Source organism: Theropithecus gelada, chromosome 19 (assembly GCF_003255815.1).
Source record: "Theropithecus gelada isolate Dixy chromosome 19, Tgel_1.0, whole genome shotgun sequence".
Lineage (NCBI taxonomy): Eukaryota > Metazoa > Chordata > Mammalia > Primates > Cercopithecidae > Theropithecus > Theropithecus gelada.
In genome coordinates, this window is record NC_037687.1 from 21,226,147 (window position 1) to 21,247,170 (window position 21,024).

General features: G+C 39.4%; 1 protein-coding gene across 7 annotated transcripts in view; it reads left to right on the top strand.

The window, feature by feature from the left end:
* The window catches only part of LOC112612821 (zinc finger protein 676-like), a 34,440-nt gene extending 13,674 nt beyond the window's left edge, over positions 1-20,766 (top strand). The window contains exons 1-7 of one of the 7 annotated variants that reach the window (XM_025367765.1): positions 236-350; positions 4,772-4,774; positions 5,042-5,137; positions 18,736-19,393; positions 19,478-19,925; positions 20,094-20,334; positions 20,514-20,548. In XM_025367765.1, the coding sequence (XP_025223550.1) occupies positions 317-350; positions 4,772-4,774; positions 5,042-5,137; positions 18,736-19,393; positions 19,478-19,925; positions 20,094-20,334; positions 20,514-20,548 (1,515 nt within the window). In that variant the 5' untranslated portion in view covers positions 236-316. Of the gene's footprint in view, positions 1-223; positions 351-4,771; positions 4,775-5,041; positions 5,138-18,735 lie in introns of those variants that run through there. The other 6 variants (XM_025367762.1, XM_025367760.1, XM_025367759.1 and 3 more) reach the window with 6 other exon arrangements.
* The last annotated feature ends 258 nt before the right edge of the window (positions 20,767-21,024 follow it).

Here is a 21,024-nt window from a genome sequence, read left to right on the forward strand (position 1 = left end):
TACATATACACTGATGTTATGGATCTTATACCACTTTCTTTTGTCAGAGTTAGAGAAAACATTAGAGAATATTTCTGTGTTGAAAACTATTTTATTGAATAATTTCCATTCTGCTTATAAGTCAGAACCAGCTCTCTTTACTCTCTCCATTTTACCTTGAGTGAAATTAAAAATTCTGCCCATGACCAATTGGTAAATATGTGTGTTTGTTTGTGTTTTCCAGGGATCACTGACATTTAGGGATGTGGCCATAGAATTGTCTCTGGAGGAGTGGCAATGCCTGGACACTGCACAGCAGAATTTATATAGAAATGTGATGTTAGAGAACTACAGAAACCTGGTCTTCCTGGGTGAGAATAACTTTAATATGCAATTCCTAGTATATGCCACAGGTTTCATTTTGCTGCAGACCTTATTGGACTGAACAAAGGACGATGAACGTGAGAATAAAGACAAAGACAAAAGAGTATATTTGGAAGAAGTGGTCAGGGGGCTCCTTGCTTCTAGTGAACAAGGGACCTGAGCTTCTATAGTCCTTTTGTATTTACTGAGTAAAGGAGATAGGGAGGAGGAGGAGGTTGTGGTCAGTTGCTTGACTTAATGCAGGCCTGCATGACTGTATTCTTGAAACAGTACTCTCCAGATGTTCCAGTAGATAACCACAAAGAGCATGGCACCAGGGGGTGACTGCCCTCAGTGTACCTTCTGGTGGCAGGAGCAGATGCGAGTTTGCCCACATTCTGCATTCATGATAAACAGTTTACTCTTTGATCATATAGCCTCCAGTGGAATGCTGAGTTGGTCATGACCCTCAGGCTTTCAGCTCCCAACGTTTCCCCCTTTCTGTTTAGCATTAACCGAATGAATGTAAGGCCAGGTTGTGCAGCTCTCATATTCTGGTCCATCCGATTTTACAGACTATGAAGAGAAAACAGAGAACACCATTACTCCAAGAACTACATATGAGATTTTAATGTGGTGCTTTAGATAGGTCCAAGGATTGAGGCGCTCCAGGCCTTGCTGGAATTCGATCCAGTCTTCTAAAGAAGGCTGAAACTCTTGAGTTTGCCTATTTAAATCAAGAATTTTGTTTTGTAATTCATCAATATCAAAGGTGATGTTGGATGTGAAAGCTCCCTGCAAATGGGCTCTCACAAGGCCCCATGGATACTCACTTTGGTTATGTTCTAAGTTGGTTACACAAATATGAGTGTGATTTAAATGACAACACAATTGCTGTTGCAATTGAAGCTTTGTACTTGTTCTCCTCAACATAGAACTGTTGAATAGAACTATGCAAAGCTACAGAGGACATCACAACAGAAGTTATTAGTGTGACCAAGGAAACAATAGCAAAAATTATCATGCCTAAGGCTCTATGGACACGATGAGTAAGTTGAGTTAGAAGAAGTTTCATGAAGTGCAAAGAAGGGATGGCAGCCCAAGACTCGGACTGATTAACAGGAATCCATAGCCCAGGGATGGGACCCAAAATGGGCCAAAATTGGGGCTAATTTTTACTGGATATTACTGACACATCAGCTCCTGTTTCAATAAGCCCATAAAATTTCTTTCCTTTAATTTGTACTACACAGGTGGGTCTATTAGAGACTATGGGTTGTGATAGATGGATTTCTCATGTAGTTGTGCTCCCAAACTCTTTATTTCCTCATTTCTCCTTTTGTGGAGAAGGGTGTAATTTACAGGACATAAGCAATAATTACACTATATATTCCCCTGGTTCAAAAACCCAAAGATCTTGTGACATTAAAACTACTTGAATTTCTCCTTCATAATCAGAGTCAACTACTCCTGGGACTACAGTGATGCCTTGCAAGTTAAGGCAGCTATTGCCTAAAATTAGTCCCATGTGTCCTGCTTGTAAAGGTCCCCAAAGTGACAGTAGGTACTTTGGTAGGTTTGTCTCCTGCAACTAATGTAATTCTTTCTCTGACTGGGAGATCTAATCCAGTACTTCCTGGTGTTCCTGGGGAGAGGAAATCAATGTTTCTCCTGGGACCAACCCTTTAAATGGGGTTGTGGTCTGAAATGGGAATGCCTTCATTGTTTGAGGGGCCTGGGTCCAGGGCCCCTTCTCGTTTCCTGACAGGGGGTTGTCATTATGATGAAATTTTGAGTGGCACTGATTAGCCCAATGATTTCCACTGTTGCAGCCCAATGATTCCCTTTGTTACAGTGAGGACAGAGTCCTGGTGTTTTTTCTGCTCTGGGTGGGGGGCACTGCATTGTGAGGTCCTTTCTGTCCTGAGATCTGGTGACATCCCTTTTTGAAATGTCCAGTTTTTCCACAATTATAACATTTTTCCACTTTAGGGTTTGACCCTTGGCTCCTTTTAGATCTGTCCACTACTAAACTAGCCATTACTTGTGCTAACATTGTAGAACAATGAAATTCAATTTCTACATTCTGACAAGCTTTAAGGTAATTCCCCAAGCTTTTTGTGAATCTCACAGGAGCCACTGCTCGCTTGCAATCTGCATTTGTGTTTTCATAGGTTAGAATTATAGTAAGCATTTCTGGAGCAGGGACATGAGGGATCTGATGCCACACTGCCTCTAGCAACCATGCGATAAATTGTGCATAAGGCTCTCATGATCCCTGCATGATATGTAGAAAGACTGCACTGGAACTCCCTCTTCAGGTATTGTTCTCCAAGCATGCTTGGCGGCTAAGGCAGACCAGTGGTAAGCAGCCTCTGGGAATGTTAATTGTTGCACCAGATCTGAAAATGGGCCACTGCCTGTCATCATTTCCTCTGTAATGTTTCCTTGACCAGTGGCGTGGTTCTACCTTGCCTGATCTGCACACATTTCTTGCCAATTTAAACTCCATGTCAGGTGTGCCCTGGTGGATAAGCAAGTGCAAGCCAAATGTTTTATATGAAAGGGTGGGAGGTGCATGGCTCTGAACACTGATTCTAACAGCCCTGTAGTGAATGGGGTTTGCACTCCAGTATTAACCACACTAACTTTTAATTCTTTTAGTAATTTAAACTGTACAGGAGTGTGCTCATGTAAAAGATGTTGTGGATTGTTCGGATCAGGCCTCACAGTAATAGGAAAAGCACAAGGTCCTAAAGGCTCCCCAGCCACAGCAGCAGCATGCAAAATTATTTTGTATGGGGGTTTCTACTTCTGTTATTGGAGGGGGTGGCAGAGGCCAATTCTCCTCTCCTTTCTCCTGCTTAGCAAGTGGCCAATTCTCCCCTTTCTTTTGATCGTTATTTTCAATAGGCATTGTCGGAGGAACAAATTATCTTTTTAATTCTTGAGACTCAGAACCTGACTCTTGTTATCTGACAGAATAAGAAGGAGACAGCGGCAGCAGGACTGTGCAAACCAAACCCCAAGCAGAAAAGAACAGAAGGGACTACTTTAAGGCCTTTTTGATGAACCCATTTCAATCCGTCTCCTACTCTGTCCCAATTTTCCACATTGATAGTGTCTGCCTGCAGAAACCATAAGTTATACGTAATAACCTCCTTCAGAAGCTTAGTTAATGTCTGTGAATTAACTTGAGCTCCAGACTGTTTCAACAGAACTTTAAGCAACTGCACATAATGTGTTTCTTCAATAGACAAATTCTGCTCATGTTACCTTGATTCAGAAAGTTCCCATTCCCAGTATTTCTTTAGAGCACTGACCTTATATCCACTTCTGGCAATTTTATCTCAGGGTCCCCGTTCATCTGGTCAATTTCACTTCTGCTCCAGCAGACCTTCTTCATTCATGTCCTCAAAGTCCCTGTGTTCGGATGCTGCTTTGCTGCAGACCTTATTGGACTGAACAAAGGGGGATGAATGTGGGAATAAAGACAAAGAAAAAAGAGTATATTTGGAAGAAGGAGTCAGGGGCCTCTTTGCTTCTAGTAATAAGGGCCCTGAGCCTCTATAGCCCTTTGTATTTATTGAATCAAGGAGATAGGGAGAAGGGGGAGGTTGTGGTCAGCTGCTTGACTCAGTGCAGGACTGCACGACTGCATTCTTTGAACAGTAGTCTCCAGATGTTACAGTAGATAACCTCAAGAAACATGGCACCAGGAGTGACTGCCCTCAGTGTACCTTCTGGTGGCAGGAGCAGAAGCGAGTTTGCCCACATTTTGCATTCATGATAGACAGTTTGCTGTTTGATCATATAGCCTCCAGTGGAATGCTGAGTGGGTCCCAACATCATTTCTTTTTTGTATAATTTCTTTTTGGTAATTTATGCTTTCAGATTTTTGTTTTCAAGAAAATCATAGGGATTTTTCCATATAGAAAAAAAAATTTCAAGATGTTTCATCTTGACCTGAACTTACCACATTTTTGAGCTGATCTGTGTCCTTCACTTTAGATTAATGGTAATTTCAAAAGTTTGCTGGCAACCCCCAAGTTTTAATTCAGTAGTACCAGGTGATAAAATTAAGAACCTGCAAAATTAGAGTACTTTCTAAATATTTAGAAATTTCTGTTATTGTTGGGGACCAACCTTAACACCACCTGTAGGGTACATAAAGTGTGGTGGGGATGAAGGAATGAGAAGGGGTGAAACGGTGAAAGGGAGGTGGTGTGTCATACACCTAGAGTAGTGGTAGTTTGGGTACATTTTCTTTGTGCTGAAGCAGCATAAACTTAACTACTGATTTATTCTTTAACTTATCAGAGAGCAGCTGTGGGGAGTGGGCCTAACTAGGAACCAGCATATCTGGCCACATTCCAATGCTTCAAAGGATTATCTTTCTCCTTGAGCACAGTGTTTATAAATAAGGGAGCAGGTCAAGCTCTGGTCATGGGAACGTGATGGTAATAAGGAGGCTTTCGTCCTCAGAGACCTCCTGTAACTTTCCACAACTTACTGTCCCATATTTTTATGGCCAGTTTATGCAGGCACTCCATAAGCCTTTTTCCCAACATGTTATAATTTAGTATTTTGGGATAAATGTATTAGACTATTCTATTACATCCTCTTTACTGAGCACATTACTAAGTCGGTAATTGGAGAATATGAGCAAGACGCATGTTGTTCATTTTTAATAAAACAGGTATTGCTGCCTTTAAGCCAGACCTGATCATTTTTCTGGAGCAAGGAAAAGAGCCCTGGAATATGAAGAGACATGAGATGGCAGAAGAACCCCCAGGTAGGTGAGAGTGAATACAGACAACATGGATGAGAGGTCCAAAGTCAAGGAGGAAGCCAGTCCTTAAAGTGATTCTGGAAGCTGTGCTCCAAAAGAAGTAGTTTCTGGAAAGCCTTATTTTTATTTTTATTTTTTAATTTTCTCTCACACACGGGCATCTTCTGTCTTATGCTTTTAAAATTTCTAAGATTTCTTCTTTCACTTCCGTAATCTTCCTTCAAGTTTACAGTGACAGCTAAAGTACTGTTCATGGCATACAAGAGAGTGAACATTCTGACTTTTTGTTTGTTTGTTTTTGTGGACACACAGATATCTGCATAATTTTAAGATACTCCATGTTAAACTATCTTTTACATTCTCTTTTTCCATCATCTCTGAAATGTGTGAGACTAGTGGTTTCTGTATCATTGAGTTTTTTTGGTTCATTTTTCTGCACATTTCATTCTGTTTTTATTACTATAGTCTTGAAATATAGTTTGAAATTTTAAAGTATGATGTCCTGCTTTTTTCTTTTTCTTCAAGATTGCTTTGGCTAGTCACAGTTTCTTGTGGTTTCATGTAAATTTTATGATTGTATTTTTCATTATTGTGAAAAAAAATACTGGAATATTGATAGAGAGTTACATTGAATCTAGAGAGCCCTTTGGATAATATGGCATTTTAACATTTATTCTTTGAATTGATAGACATAAAATATATTTAAATTTATTTGTGTTCTCATTATTTTTCATTGATAAGTCTTTCACTTGAAAACTTTTTCAGCTCGTCAGTTAAATTTGTTCTCAGATATTTATTATTTTAGTGTGATTGTAAATAAGATTGTTTTCTTCCTCTTTTATCAGATAGTTTAAGTGTATGGAATCATAACATACTTGTATGTTAATTTTATATTTTGCTAATTTATGGAGTGTATTTATTGGTTTCAAAAGGTTTTAATGTACTGTTTATGGTTTTTTATAGAGAACATTGCATGATCTACAAACAGCAACATTTTACTTATTTGTCGTCAATTTCAGTGACTTTAAAATTTTTTTGACTAATTTTTCTTCCACATACTTCAAGTGCTGTGTTAAAATAGAGGCATTGACAATGGGCACAATATACTTTTGCATTGGTGTCTGAATTTGAAGGAGCAAACACCTCTTAAAGTTTTTATAAACTTCAAGTTTAAGGTTTCAGAGGGTAAAAGTCTTTTGTTCGGCCCCTAGGGTGACAGAATGCCCTCTGGGTTTGTAGTAGAGCGGGTTTGTAGCTTGGTCACAAGGCTGCTGGCTCTGCACTAGGGTTGGCTTATTGGAAGGGGCTTGGGTAATTGTAATTCCCATTTTATTTTTGGACAGAGTAAATATCCTTCAGGACTTTGCTCAGTAGGGTAGATGCTAGGGCAGGTTTCTACAGTTAGGTCTGCATATGGTGGGTTTTATATTAGGATGTGGATTAGTATGGTTTTCACTGAGTACTAGAGAGGATTTCTGAGGTCACTGTGGCTTTCTACATGGGCAGAAGTGGCCATGAACTGTGACTTAGGAAGCTGGAACTGCTATTAGGACCACAGTAAGGACCAAGGTCTGCCAGCCTGCCAGCATGGGTCTAAATGGATATCTCTCTCCGGGCTTCTGGAAGACCAAGACCTCTCACAGACTGTGGCTGGGAGGAGTTTGGGATGATTACACAGTAAGTTCAAAATTCTCAGTGGGACCAAGTTGGGTGGGACATTTTCTGTGTCTGTAGTCAAGAGCAGGGATCCTGTAGCTTGCCACCTGAATGAAAGCTTGCCTTCTGAAAAGGGTGCTCCTCGACCTTGGGCTCGGCAAAGTTTCACAATTCTCTCCCTGGATCTCAAAGCTCTCTTAAAGGCACTTATTTTTGAGATGGCGTCTCACTACATAACCCACATTGGTCTTAAAATTTTGGCCTGAAGCCATTCTCCAACCTTACTGTACTAGGTAGCTGTCATTACAGATGTTAACCATGATGCCTGGTTCTCTCATTAAGACATTTTTGTCACAGATGACTGACAGACTTTCTTGCTGTTACGGGTTAAGCAAATAGGAGACCTTTTTATTTTTATCTGTTTCTAAGTGTGTAAATGCTTTATATCTGTCTGTCTCATACAATCTTTGTCTTTTTGTGGCTGAGTCATTTCATTTTGCATAATGTTATCAAGATTTATCTTTATAATTGGTAGAATATTTTCTGCTTTTTGAAAACTGAGTGATATTCCAGTATTTTTATATTTCAGATTATATTTACTGAATGATTTGGCAATAGAAATTTGCATTGCCTTTACCTATTAGCTTACAGTAATAATTATTGCTCTGTAAATGACTTCTCATATGACCATGTTAAAGTATATGTAAGTGTTGCATTCTATTTTATTAGTCTAATTTTTCTTCCTTATACTTATACCAGATTGTTTTAATTCTGTGGCTTGGAATGTCTTTTGAAATCAGGAACTTTAATGCCTGCAATATTGCTTTATTATTATTATTATTTTAAGATTGTTGGGAACTCTATTGTCTTGAGATTCTATATACACTTAGGGTTGCTATTTCTATTTTTTCAAAAATGCAATGAGAAATTTGAAAAACATTTCATTAAATTTGTAGATTACATTAAGCAGGATGAACATCTTTACAATATTAACATTACAACCTTTGCATAAGAGCATGCTCGAGTGTTTTGTTAAATTCATATACATACACACACATATAGTTTGTTTGTTTGTTTTTGTCTTTTTGAGATGGAGTCTTGCTCTATCACCAGGCTGAAGTGCAGTGGCATGATCTCAGCTCATTGCAACTCCACCACTTGAGTTCAAGTGATTCATCTGCCTCAGCCTCCCTAGTAGCTGGGACTACAGGTGTGTGCCACCAAACCTCGTTAGTTTTTTGTGTTTTAGTAGAGACAGAGTTTCACCCATGTTGGCCAGAATGGTCTTGATCTCCTGACCTTGTGATTCTCCCACCCTGGCCTTCCAAGGTGCTGGGATTACAGGTGTGAACCACTGTGCCTGGCCTATTTTTTTGTTTTCAGTTTTTTTCTATTTTTGTTGTATACTTGCAATCGAGTTTAGTCATAGAAAATAATTCATAAAATTTCAGTTTTAAAAAATTTGGTAAGACTTCTTTTTTGGCCCAAGATGTGATCTATCAAGAAATATATTGTATGAGCTATTGAGAAGGGTGTGTATCCTGATGTTGAGGAGTCCTCTCTATACCTCTGTCAGAAAGAGTTGTTTTATGCCTCCTTTATGTAGTCTGTTTCCTCATTAATATTCTGTTTTGTTTTTTTAATTATAATTTACATTCTGGGGTACATGTGCAGAACATGCAGGCTTGTTACTTAGGTATGCACGTGCCATGGAGGTTTCCTGCACCCATCAACTCATTATCTACTTTAGGTATTTCTCCTAATGTTATCCCTTCCCTAGCCCCCCACCCCCTGACAGACCCCCGTATGTGATGTTCCCCTTCCTGTGTACCTGTGTTCTCATTGTTCAACTCCCACTTATGAGTGAGAACATGCTGTGTTTGGTTTTCTGTTCTTGTGTTAGTTTGCTGAGAATGATGGTTTTCAGCTTCATCTATGTCCCTGCAAAGGACATGAACTCATTTTTTTTAATGGCTGCGTAGTATTCCATGGTGTATATGTGCCACATTTTCTTTATCCAGTCTATTACTGATGGGCATTTGGGTTGGTTCCAAGTCTTTGCTATTGTGAATAGTGCTGCAAAAAACATACGTGTTCATGTGCCTTTATAGTAGAATGATTTATAATCTTTTGGGTATATAACCAGTAATGGAATTGCTGGGTCAACTGGTATTTCTAGTTCTAGATCCTTGAGGAATCAACACATTGTCTTCCACAATGGCTGAACTAATTTACACTCCAACCTGCAGTGTAAAAACTTTTCTACTTCTCCACATCTTCTCCAGCATCTGTTGTTTCCTGATTTATTAATGATCGCCATTCTAACTGGCATGGGATCGTATCTCAGTTTGGTTTCGATTTGCATTTCTCCAGTGACCAGTGATGATGTGTTTTTTTCCATATGTTTGTTGGCCATGTAAATGTCTTTTTGAGAAGTGTCCATATCCTTTGCCCACTTGTAAATTTGTTTAAGTTCTTTGTAGATCCTGGTATTAGCCCTTTGCCAGATTGGATAGATTGCAAAATTTTTCTCCCATTCCGTAGGTTGCCTGTTCACTCTGAGAATAGTTTCCTTTGGTATGCAGAAGTTCTTTAGTTTAATTAGGTTCCATTTGTCAATTTTGGCTTTTGTTGCCATTGTTTTTGGTGTTTTAGTCATGAAGTCTTTGCCCATGCCTGTGTTCTGAAGAGTATTGTCTAGGTTTTCTTCTAGGGTTTTTATGGTTTGATATGGAACATTTAAGTCTTTCATCCATCTTAATTTTTGTATAAAGTGTAAGGAAGGAGTCTAGTTTAAGTTTTCTGCATATGGCTAGCCAGTTTTTTCAACACCATTTATTAAATAGGGAATCCTTTCCCCATTGCTTGTTTTTGTCAGTTTTCTCAAAGATCAGATGGTTGTAGATGTGTGGTGTTATTTCTGAGGCCTCTGTTCATTCCATTGGTCTATATATATGTTTTGATACCAGTACCTTACTGTTTTTGTTACTGTAGACTTGTAGTATAGTTTGAAATCAGGTAGCATGATGCCTCCAGCTTTGTTCTTTTTGCTTAGGATTGTCTTGGCTATATGAGTTTTTTTTTTTTTTTTTGGTTCCATAAGAAATTTAAATCAGTTTTTTCTAATTCTGTGAAAAAAGTCAGTGGTAGCTTGATGTGGACGGCATTGAATCTATAAATTACTTTGGGCAGTATGGCCATTTTCACAATATTGATTCTTTCTATGCATGAGCATGGAATGTTCTTCCTTTCTCTTTTTTTTTGTTTTTTTATTTAGACAGAGTCTTGCCCTGTCGCCCAGGCTGAAGTGCAGTGACACGATCGAAGCTCGCTGCAAGCTCCACCTCCCAGGTTTGCGCCATTCTCCTGCCTCAGCCTCCCGAGTAGCTGGGACTCCAGGCGCCCGCCTCCACGCCCTGCTAATTTTTTGTATTTTTAGTAGAGACAGTGTTTCACAGTGTTAGCCAGGATGAGCTCAATCTCCTGACCTCGTGATCCGTCCGTCTCGGCCTCCCAAAGTGCTGGGATTACAGGCATGAGCCACTGCGCCCAGCCGTGGAATGTTCTTCCATTTTTTGTGTCCTCTCTTCTTTTCTCTTTCTTTCTCTTTCTTTCTTTCTTTCTTTCTTTCTTTCTTTCTTTCTTTCTTTCTTTCTTTCTTTCTTTCTTTCTTTCTTTCTTTCTCTTTCTTTTTCTTTCTTTCTTTCTTTCTCTCTCTTTCTTTTTCTTTCTTTCTTTCTTTCCTTCTTTCTTTCTTTCCTTCTTACTTCTTTCTTTTCTTTCTTTTGACAGAGTCTTGCTCTGTCACCCAGGCTCGAGTGTGGTGGCAGAATCTCTGCCCACTGCAAGCTCCTCCTCCTGGGTTCACGCCATTCTCCTGCCTCAGCCTCTGAGTAGCTGGGACTACAGGTGCCCGCCACCACACCCAGCTAATTTTTTATATTTTTAGTAGAGACGGGGTTTCACCATGTTAGCCAGGATGGTCTTGATCTCTTGACCTCCTGATCCGCCCGCCTCGACCTCCCAAAGTGCTGGGATTAGAGGCGGGAGCCACTGTGCCTGGCTTCTCTTATTTTCTTGAGCAGTGGTTTGTAGTTCTCCTTGAAGAGGTCCTTCACATCCCTGGTAAATTGTATTCCTAGGTATTTTATTTTCTTTGTAGCAATTGTGAATGGGAGTTCACTCATGATTTGGCTCTCTATTATTGGTGTATAAGAATGCTTGTGATTTTTGCACATTGATTTTGTATTCTGAGACTTTGCTGAAGTTGCTTGTCTGCTTAGAGAGATTTTGGACTGAGACAATGGGGTTTTCTAAATATACAATCATGTCATCTGCAAATAGAGACAATTTGACTTCCTCTTTTCCTATTTGAATATCCTTTATTTCTTTTTCTTGCCTGATTGCTGTCACCAGAACTTCCAATACTATGTTGAATAAGAATGGTAAGGCCGGGCGCGGTGGCTCAAGCCTGTAATCCCAGCACTTTGGGAGGCCGAGGCGGGCGGATCACGAGGTCAGGAGATCGAGACCATCCTGGCTAACACGGTGAAACCCCGTCTCTACTAAAAAAATACAAAAAACTAGCCGGGCGAGGTGGCAGGTGCCTGTAGTCCCAGCTACTCGGGAGGCTGAGGCAGGAGAAGGGCGTAAACCCGGGAGGCGGAGCTTACAGTGAGCTGAGATCCGGCCACTGCACTCCAGCCTGGGCGACAGAGCCAGACTCCGTCTCAAAAAAAAAAAAAAAAAAAAAGAATGGTAAAAGAGGCCATCCTTGTCTTGTGCCAGTTTTCAAAGGGAATGCTTCCAGTTTTTCCCCATTCAGTATGATATTGTCTGGGGGGTTGCCATAAATAGCTCTTATTATTTTGAGATATGTTCCATCTATACCTAGTTTATTGCGAGTTTTTAGTATGAAGGCTGTTGAATTTTGTCGAAGGCCTTTTCTGTCTCTATTGAGATGATCATGTGGTTTTTGTCATTGGTTCTGTTTATGTGATCAATTATGTTTATTGATTTGTGTATGTTGAACCAGCCTTGCATCCCAGGGATGAAGCTGACTTGATCATGATAGGTAAGCTTTTTGATGTGCTGCTGGATTCGATTTGCCAGTATTTTATTTAGGATTTTTGCATCCATGTTCATCAGGGATATGGACCTGAAATTTTCTTTTTTTGTTGTCTCTGCTAGGTTTTGGTATCAAGATTATGCTGGCCGCATAAAATGAGTTAGGGAGGAATCCCTCTTTTTCTGTTGTTGAGAATAGTTTCAGAAATAATAGAATCAGCTCTTCTTTGTACCTCTCATACATAGGCTGTGAATTCATCGGGTCCTGGACATTTTTGGTTGGTAGGCTCATCATTACTGCCTCAATTTCAGAACTTGTTATTGGTCTATTCAGGGATTTGACTTCTTCCTGAGTTAGACTTGGGAGGGTGTGTGTGTCCAGGAATTTATTCATTTCTTCTAGATTTTCTAGTTTATTTGTGTAGATAGGTTTATTCTCTGATGGTAGTTTTTATTTCTGCGGAATCAGTGGTGATGGACCCTTTATTATTTTTGATTGCATCTATTTGATTCTTCTCTCCTTTCTTCTTTATTAGACTGGCTAGCAGTCTATCTATTTTGTTGATCCTTTCAAAAAACCAGCTCCTGGATTCATTGATTTTTTTTTTTTTTTTTTTGAAGGATTTTTTGTGTCTCTATCTCCTTCAGTTCTGATCTGTTTTTAGTTATTTCTTGTCTTCTGCTAGGGTTTGAATTTGTTCTTGTTTCTCTAGTTCTTCTAATTGTGATTTTAGGTTGTCGATTTTAGATCTTTCTTGCTTTCTCTTGTGGGCATTTTTTTGCTGTAAATTTTCTAGACACTGCTTTGTCTGTGTCCCAGAGATTCTGATATGTTGTGTCTTTGTTCTTATTGGTTTCAAAGAACTTTTTTATTTCTGCCTTCATTTTATTATTTACCCTGTAGTCATTCAGGAGCAGGTTGCTCAGTTTCCATGTAGTTGTACGGTTTTGAGTCAGTTTCTTTTTTTTTTTTTTTTTTTTGAGACGGAGTCTCGCTCTGTCACCCAGGCTGGAGTGCAGTGGCCGGATCTCAGCTCACTGCAAGCTCTGCCTCCCGGGTTCACGCCATTCTCCTGTCTCAGCCTCCCGAGTAGCTGGGACTACAGGCGCCCGCCACCTCGCCCGGCTAGTTTTTTGTATTTTTTAGTAGAGACGGGGTTTCACCGGGTTCGCCAGGATGGTCTCGATCTCCTGACCTTGTGATCCGCCCGTCTCGGCCTCCCAAAGTGCTGGGATTACAGGCTTGAGCCACCGCGCCCGGCCTTGAGTCAGTTTCTTAATCCTGAGTTCTAATTTGATTGCACTGTGGTCTGAGCGACTGTTTGTTATGATTTCCGTTTTTTTTACATTTGCTGAGGAGTGTTTTACTTCCAATCATGTGGAATAAGTGTGATGTGATGCCAAGAAGAATGTATATTCTGTTGATTTGTGGTAGAGTCCTGTAGATGTCTATTAGGTTTTCTTGGTCCAGAACTGAGTTCAAGTCCTGAATATCCTTGTTAGTTTTTTTTTTTTTTTTTGCAGTGATCTGGCTAATATTGACAGTGGGGCATTAAAGTCTCCAACTGTTATAGTGTGGGAATCTAAGCCTCTTTGTAGGTCTTTAAGAACTTGCTTTGTGATTCTGGGTTCTCCTGTATTGGGTGCATATATATTTAGGATAGTTAGCTCTTCTTGTTGCATTGATCCCTTTACCATTATGTAATGCCCTTCTTTGTCTCTTTTGATCTTTGTTGGCTTAAAGTCTACTTTATCAGAGACTAGAATTGCAGCCCGTGCTTTCTTTTGCTTTCCATTTGCTTGGTAAATATTCCTCCATCCATTTATTTTGAGTCTATGTGTATCTTTGCTCGTGAGCTGGATCTCATGAATACAGCACTTCGATGGATCTTGACTTACTCAATTTGCCAGTCTGTGTCTTTTAATTGGGGCATTTAGCCCATTTACATTTAAGGTTAATATTGTTATGTGTGAATTTGATCCTGTCATTATGTTGCTAGCTGATTATTTTGCCCGTTAGTTGAGGCAGTTTCTTCATAGTGTCAATGGTCTTTACAATTTTGTATGTTTTTGCAGTTGCTGGTACCAGTTATTTTCAGTGCTTCCTTCAGGAGCTCTTGTAAGGCAGTCCTGGTAGTGACAAAATCTCTCAGCATTTGTTGTCTGTAAAGGATTTTATTTCTCCTTTACTTATGAAGCTTAGTTTGGCTAGATATGAAATTCTGGGTTGAAAATTCTTTTCTTTAAGAATGTTGAATATTGGCCCCCCAGTCTCTTCTGGCCTGTAGGGTTTCTGCAGAGAGATCCACTGTTCGTCTAATGGGCTTCCTTTTGTGGGTAATCCGGCCTTTCTTTCTGGCTACCCTCAATGGTTTTTTCTTCATTTCAACCTTGGTGAATCTGACGAATCTATGTCTTGGGGTTGCTCTTCTCTTATCTTTGTGGTGTTCTCTGTATTTTCTGAATTTGAATGTTGGCCTGTCTTGCTAGGTCGGGGACATTCTCATGGATGATATCCTGAAGAGTGGTTCCATTCACCCTGTCACTTTCAGGTACCCCAATCAAATGTAGATTTGGTCTTTTCACATAGTCCCATATTTCTTGGAGGCTTTGTTCATTTCTTTTTATTCTTTTTTTCTCTAATCTTCTTGCTTTATTTCATTAAATTGATCTTCAATCTCTGATATGTTTTCTTCCACTTTATTGATTCAGCTATTGATATTTGCGCATGCTTCATGAAGTTCTTGTGCTGTGTTTTTCATCTCCATCAGGCATTTATGGTCTTCTCTAAACTGGTTATTCTTGTTAGCAATACCTCTGACCTTTTTTCAAGGTTCTTAGCTTCCTGGCATTGGGTTAGAACATGTTCCTTTAGCTTGGAGGAGTTGTTATTACCCACCTCTGAAATTTGTCAAATTTGAGTTTGTCAATTCATCAGACTTATTCTCCATTCAGTTTTGTTTCTTTGCTGGTGATGAGTTGTGATCCTTTGGAGGAGAACAGGCATTCTGGTTTTTGGAATTTTCAGCCTTTTTGCGCTGACTTCTCCCCATCTTTATGGATTTATCTACCTTTGGTTTTTGATGTTGATGACCTTCGAATGGGGTCTCTGAGTAAACATCTTTTTTGTAGATGTTGCTTCTATTCCTTTCTGTTTGTTAGTTTTCCTTTGAACAGTCAGGCGCCTCTGCTGCAGATCTGCTGGAGCTTGCTGGAGGTCCACTCCAGACCCTGTTTGCCTGGTTATCACCAGTGGAGGCCATAGAACTGCAAAGATTGCTGCCTGTTCCTTCCTCTGGAAGCTTTGTCCCAGAGGCCACCCGCCACATGCCAGCCAGAGCTCTCTTGATGAGGTGTCTATCAGCTTCTACTGGGAGGTGTCTCTCAATCAGGAGACACGGGTGTCAGGGACCCATTTGAGGTGGCAGTCTGACCCTTAGCAGAGCTCGAATGCTGTGCTGGTAGATCCACTCCTCTCTTCAGAGTTGTCCAGCAGGGATGTTTAAGTCTGCTGAAGCTACTCTCACAGCTGTCCCTTCCCCCAGGTGCTGTCCCAGGGAGATGGGTGTTTTATCTATATGCCCCTGACTGTGGTTGCTGCCTCTTTTTTCAGAGATGCTCTGCCCAAAGAGGAGGAATCTTGAGATACAGTCTGGTCTTGCTGAGCTGCGGTGCGCTCCACCCAGTTCAATCTTCCAGGCAGCTTTGTAAACACTGTGAGGGTAAAACTGCCTACTGAAGCCTCAGCAATGACGGATGCCCTTCCCCGACCAAGCTCGAGTTTCCCAGGAGTAGCTTAGACTGCTGTGCTTGCAGCCAGAATTTCAAACCAGTGGGTCATAGCTTGCTGGGCTCCATGGGTGTGGGATCCGCCGAGCCTGACCTCTTGGCTCCCTGGCTTCAGCCTTCTTTCCAGGGGAGTGAACAGTTCTGCCTCACTGGCCTTCTGGGCACTACTGGGGTATGGCAAGAAAAAAAAATCTCCTACAGATACTTTGGTGTCTGCCCAAATGGCCACCCAGTTTTGTGCTTGAAACCCAGGGCCCTGGTGTCATAGGCAACAGAGGGAATCTCCTGGTCTGCAGGTTACGAAGACCATGGGAAAAGCATAGTATCTGGGTTGGAGAGCACTGTGCTTCATGATACAGTCCCTAAACCCTTCCCTTGGCTAGGAGAGGGAGTTCCCCGACCCCTTGCACTTCCCAGGTGAGGCGACATGCCACCCTGCTTTGGCTCGTACTCAGTGAGCTGCACCCACTGTTCAACCAGTCCGAATGAGATGAACCGGGTACTTCAGTTGGAAATGCAGAAATCACGCACCTTCTGTGTCGATCGCGCTGGGAGCTGCAGACCAGAGCTGTTCCTATTCGGCCATCTTGCCAGCCTCCTCTATTTTGATTTTTATTACAGAAAGTGTGGTATAATAATATCCTGCTATAATTATATTGCTCTCCTTGTGTTTCTTCTATTCTGTCAGTATTTGCTTTATGTATTTGTAATCCTAATGTATGACACACACACACACACACACACACACACATATTCAAAGTTATCACAGGTTCCCAGTGAACCTACTATTGTTAATATCTTTCTTTGTCTTTTTGGAGTTTCACTGTCAAGTGCATTTTATGAAATATGAGTCTTTGACTTAAAATTTAGCTCATGTAATATTATTTTGACCTCTTCTGCTCTCACTTGATTAATATTTGCATGAAATGTCTACTTCCACCTTTCCACTTTGAGTCTTTTTAACATTAGATTTCAACTGACTCTTGTCGAAAGGCAAGTTGGATCTTGGTATTTAAAAGTTTTTAATAGCCTGGGCATGGTGGCTTATGCCTGTAATCCTAGCACTTTGGGAGGCCAAGGCGGGTGGATCACCTGAGGCCAGGGGTTCCAGACCAGCCTGGTCAACACTGTGGAACCCCGTCTCTACTAAAAATACAAAAATTAGCTGGGCGTGTTGGTGGACTTTTGTTATCCCAGCTACTCAGGAGTCTGAGGCAGGAGAATTGCTTGAACCTCGGAGGCAGAGGTTATAGTGAGCTGAGATAGTGTCATTGCACTCCAGCCTGGGTGACAAGAGTAAAACTTTGTCTCAAAAGAAAAAATGTTAATAAATCTATTAAAAATCTGTTGATTTGAAAGTTAATTTTCCATATATTTAAATAATTTTCTGAAAGTGAAGGAGTTACTTTTATTTTATTACCTATTCTATTTGATTCTTGCATCTTGTCCCTCATTTTCTCTCTTTCTGTCTTCCTTTGTTTCTTTCTGATTTTTGCATTGATATACTTTCACTTCCTTATTTTTCTTTTGTATATGTATACAGATTTTTTTGTGTGTATGATACCGTTGGGATTACATAAAACCTCTAAAACTAAAACAGTATATTTTAATCAGGTGAAAAATTAGCTTCAGTTGCATAAAAAATTCTTCCTTATTATGTCTGACCTTAAATTTGTCACTGATGTTGCTAAGTTTATCTGTTTATGTTGTATATACATTTACAGATGTTTATAATAATTCCTATGCTTTTATCTCTCAAATGTTAGAGAATAATTAAAAATGTTTTCTGCACCATTAGAATAATGCTAGAAATTCAGTTTTTTGTATGTGCATATCTTTCCTAGAAAATAATGTATTTTTATATGATTAGGTGTTGTTTTCTTACATTGTTATTTTCACTGGTAAGAACTGCTTTCAGCATCTTTCGTATGGAAGACATATGCAGTGCCAAGATACTTCTTAAGAATTTAGTTATTTTGAAAGTTTTTTTTGTTGTTGTTTGTTTTTTCCTATTAGGCAGTACCAATTTGCTGATGGCATTATTCTCACTTGATAGCTATTTTTTTTTCTTTTTCTTTTTTGAACTTTGACTATACCACACAGTTCTCTTCCGGCCTGCAAATCTTTTGTTGACAATTCACTGGTTATTTTTGTTCTTATCCTCATTTTTCTGATTTTCTATACTCTTCTGTGTTCCTATTTCACTCATTGAATGTTATTCAGTTTTTTAAATTAGTATATACATTTTTAATGGTTTCTTTCTGAAAATTTTATAATATTTTTGATGAGATTATATTACCCTATTTTGTATAGATTGTAATCTCTGAGATTTGGACATTTAAAAAGGCTACCTGTCACATAATTTATAATGTAGCTTTGTCCTGGCATAGTCAGAAAACAGTCATCTTGGCTAGAGATTATGTGGGTCTCTCAAACATCTCCTTGAGATTTGTCTTGTCTGAAATTTTGTGTTTGGTTTTAGTTAAAAGAGATTATTTTTGTTTCTTCTGAAAAGTAATCACTTGGTACACCGTTCTCTCTCTGCAGCACTGCAGCGCTCTGCTGCAGTGTATTTACCTTTGGTCTCAGCAGACTCAAACTGTCATTTCAAAGTATACCACCGTATCTATCAGCCCTTTTTGTCGTGAGAGACAGAAACCAGTGTGTGGAAAGGGTTGTAGAAGACAAAAATTAAATCATATGTGCCAATATTTTACTTTCCTTAAAAAAAAAAAGAAAAAGAAAATACAGAAGTTGACAATTTACTTCTGAAGGGACTAGGTAATATTGAGGAGTAGAAAGAGTTGTATTGGGTAAATTTAACAAACTTTTCTTTTTTTCTATGTGGCTCTTTGCATTGGTCTTAATTCAGGCACTGCATACACTTAACTCATGTATAAATTATCCACATATGTATTTTGGTCTGTGTGTTTTTATTACATTTCTATGTCTATGAAGACTTAGGGCCTGTGTCATATTGCAATGTCATCTTGCTTATGTAGTTTGAATAATTTTGTAGGTTAAATTTGGAAACTATATTTACCTGAGTCTAATAAGTGGACTAATTTGTTATTTTTATTTCTTTTCAGTTATATGTTCTCATTTTGCTCAAGACCTTTGGCCAGAGCAGGGCATAGAAGATTCTTTCCAAAAAGTGACATTGAGAAGATATGAAAAATGTGGACCTGAGAATTTACAGTTAAAAATTGGTTGTACCAATGTGGATGAGTGTAAGGTGCACAAAGAAGGTTATAATCAGCTTAACCATAGTTTGACAACTACACAGAGCAAAGTATTTCAATGTGGCAAATATGCAAATGTCTTTCATAAATGTTCAAATTCAAACAGACGTAAGGTAAGGCATACTGGAAAGAAACTTTTGAAATGTAAAGAATATGTCAGATCATTTTGCATGCGTTCACACCTATCTCACCATAAAAGAATTTACAGTAGAGAGAATTCCTACAAATGTGAAGAAGATGGCAAAGCCTTTAACTGGTCCTCAACCCTTACTTATCATAAGAGAATTCATACTGGAAAGAAACTCTACAAATGTAAAGAATGTGGCAAAGCCTTTAGTAATTTCTCAGTCCTTACTAAACATAAGGTAATTCATACTGGAGAGAAACCCTACAAATGTGAAGAACATGGCAAAGCCTTCAGCTGGTCCTCAAGCCTTACTAAACACAAGAGAATTCATGCTGGAGAGAAACCCTACAAATGTGAAGAATGTGGCAAAGCCTTTAAGTGGTACTCAAACCTTAGTTATCATAAGAAAATTCATACTGGAGAGAAACCCTACAAATGTGAAGAATGTGGCAAAGGCTTTAGTACGTTCTCAGTCCTTACTAAACATAAGGTAATTCATACTGGAGAGAAACCCTACAAATGTGAAGAATGTGGCAAAGCCTTCGGCTGGTCCTCAAGCCTTGCTAACCACCAGAGAATTCATGCTGGACAGAAACCCTACAAATGTAAAGAATGTGGCAAAGCCTTTAGTAATTTCTCAGTCCTTACTAAACATAAGGTAATTCATACTGGAGAGAAACCCTACAAATGTGAAGAATGTGGCAAAGCCTTTGGCTGGTCCTCTAGCCTTACTAAACACCAAAGAATTCATGCTGGAGAGAAACCCTACAAATGTGAAGAATGTGGCAAAACCTTTAAGTGGTTCTCAAACCTTAGTTATCATAAGAAAATTCATACTGGAGAGAAACCCTATAAATGTGAAGAATGTGGCAAAGGCTTTAGTACGTTCTCAGTCCTTACTAAACATAAGGTAATTCATACTGGAGAGAAACTCTACAAATGTGAAGAATGTGGCAAAGCCTATAAGTGGCGCTCAACCCTTAGTTATCATAAGAAAATTCATACTAGAGAGAAACCCTATAAATGTGAAGAATGTGGCAAAGGCTTCAGTATGTTCTCAACCCTTACTAAACATAAGGTAATTCATACTGGAGAGAAACCCTACAAATGTGAAGAATGTGGCAAAGCCTTCAGCTGGCTCTCAGTCTTTAGTAAACATAAAGAAACTCATGCTGGAGAGAAATTCTACAAATGTGAAGAATGTGGTAAAAGCTTTAGTAGGTTCTCAGTCCTTACTAAACATAAGGTAATTCATACTGGAGAGAAACTCTACAAATGTGAAGAATGTGGCAAAGCCTATAAGTGGTCCTCAACCCTTAGTTATCATAAAAAAATTCATACTGGAGAGAAACCCCACAAGTGTGAAGAATGTGGCAAAGGCTTTAGTACTTTCTCAATCCTTACTAAACATAAGAGAATTCATACTGGAGAGAAACCCTACAAATGTAAAGAATGTGGCAAAGGCTTTAGTAGATTCTCAATCCTTACTAAACATAAGGTAATTCATACTGGAGAGAAACCCTACAAATGTGAAGAATGTGGCAAAGCCTTCAGCCGGTTCTCAGTCTTTAGTAAACATAAGAAAATTCATGCTGGAGGGAAATTTTACAAACGTGAAGAATGTGACAAGGCTTTTAAACAGTCCTCAACCCTTACTACATATAAGAAAATTCATACTGGAGAGAAACACTAGAAATGTGAAGACTGTGGCAAAGGCTTCAACCAGTCCTCAAGCCTTATGGAGCATAAGAGAAGTCATACTAGAGAGAAACCCTACAAATGTGAAGAATGTGATAAAGACTTCAACTGGTCCTCACACCTTACTGCTCATAAAAGAATTCATACTGGAGGAAAAACCCTACAAATGTGAAAAATGTGGCAAACGTTTTAATTAGTTCTCAACTCCTACTGAACATAAGGGAATTTATACAGGATGGAAACCCTACAAATGTGAAGAATGTGGCAAGCCTTTAAACAGCTGTCACACTTGATTGTAGGTAAGATAACTC